General features: G+C 34.9%; 1 protein-coding gene across 1 annotated transcript; it reads right to left on the minus strand.

Annotated features, from left to right (window-relative positions):
* Window positions 1-940: 940 nt before the first annotated feature.
* On the minus strand, window positions 941-3,224 carry LOC133881258 (L-type lectin-domain containing receptor kinase IX.1-like). Its single transcript, XM_062320187.1, has one exon. The coding sequence runs from the start codon at window positions 3,176-3,178 to the stop codon at window positions 1,058-1,060; it is 2,121 nt and encodes a 706-aa protein (XP_062176171.1). The 5' UTR covers window positions 3,179-3,224; the 3' UTR covers window positions 941-1,057.
* Window positions 3,225-6,392: the final 3,168 nt, after the last annotated feature.

Consider the following 6,392-nt stretch of genomic DNA (forward strand, 5'->3'; position numbering starts at 1 on the left):
GGTGTTTATAATTAGAGAAATGTTAGAACTCTTTCTAATATTCTTTTAAGGTCTTTCTAGAATAATACTACATATTACTTTTGTGTCACCCTAAAATTGATGTGGCTCTTAAAATCATTATTGGATCAAAATTCAATAGTGGTCTATCATAAATTCAATGGTGATTTTAAGGGCCACATCAATTTGGAGGGGGGGACAAAAGAGAGACACAAGGGTAATATGTAGCATTACTCGTCCTTTTATGTTGATATGACACTGTTTTTTTTAATAAAAACATGAAAGAGAAATCAAACTATAGTCTTTTTTTTTTTTTGAAAAAAAAAAAAAAAAAAATAGGGTCTCATATCAGTATAGAAGGACCCTAGAATGACATTAAAAGGAGTTCTAGCATTTCTCTATAATTAATTAATTCTAGCAAGAAGAAGTCTTGGAATTAAAATTCGAACGGGGGAAACAAAAATGAGGAGAATATCTCAATAAAACATAAAAGATCTAAAAAGTAAAACAAAAATAAAGAAAAAAAAAATTGAAAACAATGACCCATGCTTGTCTATGGGTCTGGATTGATCCACGGTGTCGCTGCTGTGAGTCTTTACTGACCCATGGCATGGCCATGAGTCTTATTATTATTATTTACTTTTTTGAATTATTTTATTTTATTTTATTTTATGGGTAATGAGAAAAATCAAACAAGTTATATATGATTGAAAAGGGCTAATAAATCAGAACCTTACATTGCAAAAACAAATTTTCGAAGTTTAGGGGCAAGATACCATGTGGTCGATATGTTGCTACTTCTCATTTAAAATTTCTAAATGACATGGCATTATATATGTATATTGTTACATAAAACAAAATAAAATTTAACTGCCATGAAATGTCTTCTCTCAATTTCATTAACCGGGAAAATATATCTATCATTTTTTTATAGAAAGAAAAATGTAAAATTAGTCCGTGTAGTTTTATTTAGAATATAAAGAATTACATAATGAAATTATTTTTGGTACAAATAGTCTGTCGTACGTATCAAATGTCTATTTATGCTGTCAAGATAGTTTTACCTGGAAGCCGAAGAAGATGCCGTAGTGTTTTGTGAGGAACCTTTGTCACTATAACTATGGTTTGAAGACTGAGTGTGCTGGACTTCGGAAGCAGTAGCTGAAGATGTAGATGTAGATGCCTTGCCTGAAGGGGCAACATAGGTTGGCACAGGCATCTTTGTTCCCAGATCAACGGGTAATGAAGCTTCAAAATCAAGCACATTAATGGCTTTCCTTATTGAAGGCCTGAGACTATAATCTGGGTGAGCACACCAGAGCCCCACGACCATCAAACGTTCCATTTGCTGCTCATCAAAATCTCCACACAATCTGCAGTCGGCTGCATCAAGAAGCTCTCCCCTTCCATAGAGCTCCCAAACCCACTCTACTAAAACTATCTCGTCTTCTTTAGCCTTGGTTTCGATGGCTTTTCTTCCGCAGGCTATCTCTAAAGCAACAATCCCGAAACTGTATATATCCGACTCTTTGCTAGCCCTGCCGGAGACAACACATTCAATGGCCATGTAGCCCAACGTCCCGGCCAAAGCCGTGGTTTGTGATCCCTTTGCATGTTCCACCATCCTGGCTAAGCCGAAATCGCCAAGCTTTGCATTGAAACTTGAATCCAACATGATGTTGCTCGACTTTATGTCCCTATGGAGAACGCATTGCTCCCATTCTTCGTGCAAGTATAGCAACGCCGACGCCAAACCTTTAGCAATGTTGTACCTCGTCACCCATTTTAACAAACTCTTACTTTTGAAAAGACGCGAATCCAAGCTGCCATTCGGCATGAATTCATAAACGAGTAGGAGATCTTTGTTTTCGTGGCACCAACCAATGAGTTGAACCAAATTCCTGTGCCTCAGTCGACTAATGCTCTTCACCTCAGATGCGTACTCCTTTACCCCTTGGTTAGACCCCCCTGACACCCTCTTGACAGCAACATAGGAATTCATTTCTCTTAGAAATCCTTTGTAAACCCCACCGAACCCTCCTTCTCCAAGCTTATTTTCCTCTGCAAAGTTATTCGTTGCGCGAACCAATTCTTTGTAGGAAAATTTCTTTGGCCCTGTACCACGTTCAAATTCGTCGTCCATAGAAAGATCAAAGCCCAAATCCTCATCTCCTCCCCCTCTAGCCCGCTTCTTCCTTTTCATAAGCCAAACCATCCCCAAACCCATAATTAAAACGAATCCACCCACGCTGATCAGTCCCACCACCAATTTTGCCTTGCTTCCATTTTCATTATTGTTTGGCTGTAGTTGTGGAGATTTCTCAGTCTTGTTTGGCTGTGGTTGTGGAGATTTCTGAATCAGAACTGGTGATTCAAAAGACCACGAGCAAAGAGTATGCATCTCGGAAATCAATCCTGTTCCGGCCGAGAAGCCAAATTTAACCCTTGCTGGTAAGTGATTTCTCAAATCAACTATAGATGAAAGGTGCTGTTTTATTGGGATGGTATCATTACTATTGAATCCAGTGAAGCTCACACTTAAATTTTGTGTGCTGGGATCGTAACTAATACTAGAACTGTATGTTCTCTTCTCCTTAATGATGCTATACCATGTTGTCGAGTTCCGAGATGTCATGTTGTTGATATTGATACCAACGTGCTCATGAACTGGGCCAGGCTGTTCCAAATCACCATTCCAGAAAGTATCAAATTCCACCGCAACGAATTTATTTGCAGCTAAGAAAGTTGAGTCTCTCATTTGGTCACGACTCACAAGGCCAAGGCCAGAGCCATCTGTTGGAGTAGGTGGAGGGAAATCGGGGCTTGCGAGGAAGAACATTAGCCCATCCGAATACCTTTCTGCACCTTCCGAAGAGATGATGAAAGAGAAGCTGGTAGTGAAGTTGGCAACTTCTCGTGTACTATTTTCCCAGAGAAGCATGGTTTCTGAATACGTGGCTCGACCCCAGTTGTCCACTGCATTTGGGGTGAGTTGGATGACTGAACCTGAGATTGTAGCGTTTCCTGTCCTTATTATAGCTTCGTTGTTAGGTTGAGAGAAATCGGTGTAGTTGAATGATAACTGAGATGCAAAAGGGATTATGAGGAAGAGGAAAATAGTTGTCATCAAGTAGGGAAGATGAAGAAGATGAAGAAGCAGCTTTTGTGAATGGAAAGCCATGGTTTGGGAGAGAGGTTACCAAATTGTCATCAAATATATGACTTGGCGTGAAAGCTGCAGGTGCTAGTCTTGCAATTTATTGACCAGAAACTAATTACAGCTTTGACAAAATGATTCTGTATGCTGAATTCCTTCTTTGCAACACTTTCATCTCCCCTGTATTTTTTTATTTTTTTATATCACATTAATAATTTTTATTATTATTCAAATAAAAAAAATTCACCACAATATAAAAAAAATTTCACTTTTTTATAAAATAATTTTAAATCTCTTTATATTTTATATCACATCAATTAATTTTTACTAAAATTTTTTACAATACAATCATTTACCACACACACCTAATTTGAACAAGTCAAGTGACGCTTGTTTGAGGACTTCAATAATAAGTGCGGTTAGGTAAGGAGACGCGGTTAGGACGGTGCCACGATGCTCTAATTTCACACCAAATGAAGGCGTTTCTTTTCATGGTCATGAATCATTGACTACTCTGGGATTTAGTTTTTATCTTTAATTCTAAGAATTCTCTAGGATTTATATATACAAGAGTTTTGAATTTTGTATTTATAGATTTTGCTTCTCATTATGCAACGCTCCATCAGTTGGTATGATAACCCGGCTGTGTAGACTAGATTACAAGTGGCTTCATGAAGGAATTTAGAAGTAATTCAAGCAAGAAAAAGTTATAGAATTAAAATTCTAACAAGGGAAACAAAAATGACGAAAATATCTTATTCAGAAAAAATAAAGAATAATTTCACAAAATGGTATCGAATTTTACGCCGTTTTGAAATAAGGATACTAAACTAGCAAACGTCTCAAACTGGGGTGTTCACGTTTTCAAACATCTCATTTATGGGCACTCCATTAGGATTGCTTTAAATCTTAACGAAGTACCTAAAATACTCTTATTTTTTTTAGGAAAAAAAAATGCTAAGATTTAGGTGTTAATTAGAATTTAACGGGATTTGCAAAAATACCAATGTCTGAATTTTTGAAAACTTTTATAATATATTTTTTTTTAAAAAAAAAAAAAAATCAGGGGTATTTTGAAAATTTAAGCAAAATTTAACAACAAATCTTAATGGAGTACACTTAAGTGAGACATTTAGAAACGTGATATCCCAATTTGAGGCGTTTGCTAGTTCAATATCCTTATTTCAAAACGGTGTATAATTCGATACCTTTTGTGAAGTTATCCCAAAAAAAAAAAAAAAAAATTGAAAAAAAAATTAAAAACAATGACCTGTAGCATGTTTGTGGGTCTGGCCCACCATGTCGCCGCGGTGAGTCTTGACTGACCCATGCTGTGGCCGTGAATTTTTTTTTATTATTATTATTTAATTTTTTGATTTTTTTAAAGTAAGGGGCTAATAAGAAGAAAAGTCAAACAACAAGGTACGATTAAAATGGGCTAATAAATCAGAACCTTATTGCAAAATTAAATTTTTGTAGTTTAGGGGCAGTGGTTAAGTACACGAATAAGACACCCTTTCATTTCAAGTGAAATGAAAATGAGTGATTTCATAGTAAGAATTTTATTTTATTACATTTAATTATGTATATGATGATATGTGGTAGATATATTACTAGCTCGCTCATTTAAAATTTTTAAAGGATATGCCATCAAGAATATTGATAAAAGCAAAAAAAATAAAATTATAACTATGAAATGACTTCTCTCAATTTCAAGTTAAATAAAGAGGATCATTGTCCCTTCAAATAGGGCATCTACATCTTCAGCTACTACTTCTGAAGTCCAGCGCACTCAGTACTCTTCAAGTCATAATAGTGACAAAGGTTCCTAACAAATCACTACGGCATATTCTTCAGCTACCAGGTAAAATTATCTTGACAATGTACATTCTCCCTCCCCCTCCTCACTTTTCTTAAAAACAATCAACTTCAAAACATTCTAATTTTATATTACATTAATAATTTTTTATTACTATTTAAATAAAAAAAAATTCACTACAATATGAAACATTTTTATTTTTCCATATAAATTCTTTTTACTTTATATCATATCTATCACGTCTTGCTACTACCCCCAACTCACACTCCCTTACCAAACAAGGCTTTGATGCGTTACATCATGCGTATGACAGACTGTTTGTACCATAAATAGTTAAAAAAATAATAAAAAATAATAATAAAAAGACTCAACGGCCAAGCCATAGATCAGTTAAGACTCACAGCAGCGACATCGTGGGTCAATCCAGACACACAGACACGGTATGGGTCATTGTTCTTGATTTGGGATAAATATTAAGAAACCTCCTAAACTAATAACCGATTTTAATAGCTTCCTGAATTTTCAAGTGTGCTAAATTGACTCATTAAATTACCAAAGTGTGCTAAAAAAATGTTACTTTTTTAGTTATATTTCTATAATACCTTTGCAACGTGTCATATTTTTATTAAAAAAAAAATAATTAAAAAAAATTGAAAATCAAGATATATATATATATATATAATTCAAAAAGGGTGGCTCTGAATTTTTTTTTAATATTTTTTTATTAAATTTTAAATCATTATTTTTTAAATTTTATTATTATTCCTAATAAAAATATTACACGTGGCAAGAATAATATAAAAATATAACTACCAAAGTGGCCTAAAACCCACTTCCGTAGTTATCACACTTCAACAATAAAACAGCCTAGACTGAGAGAGAGGAAGCTAAAGACCCTGCAAGGGATTAGACTTGGCAATTTCTGCATGTACCTGAACATTTCAATATAATTAATTAGGAGATGATACACTCACAACCCTTACCCAACTTCTACATAATTCCTACTCACATGTGTGTGAGTTCTATGCATGTGAATCCCACACACATGTGAGAGAATTATAAGAAAGTTGGGTGAAGATTGTAAGGTAAGTATTTCTCTAATTAATTATATGAGCTACTTTTGCGCAACCAAAGCTTGGCGTGCTCGTTCGTTTGGAAAAAACGGACAGTTGCTGCTTGTCAGTCGTCAAAATAAAGAGGAACGGCAGACCCAGATGAGTTGGCTACACCTATTCCTTCATCTTCCATTGAATTTGATCGTGGACATTTATATCTATCACATCCAATTGATCAAAGGTATAGGTATGTCTACCTACCTACGTACGCTAATATTTATTTCTTTTCAGCACTAAAAAATGTATTGTTGTTTTCACGTACACTACTCTCTTTTACATAGTAGGTCACATATATGAATATGTG

The sequence above is a fragment of the Alnus glutinosa genome, chromosome 11 (assembly GCF_958979055.1).
Source record: "Alnus glutinosa chromosome 11, dhAlnGlut1.1, whole genome shotgun sequence".
In the NCBI taxonomy this organism is placed as follows: domain Eukaryota; kingdom Viridiplantae; phylum Streptophyta; class Magnoliopsida; order Fagales; family Betulaceae; genus Alnus; species Alnus glutinosa.

What these genes read in the sequence shown, in the direction of transcription:
- LOC133881258 (XM_062320187.1), bottom strand. Translation starts at nt 3,178, where the DNA reads ATGGCTTTCCATTCACAAAAGCTGCTTCTTCATCTTCTTCATCTTCCC.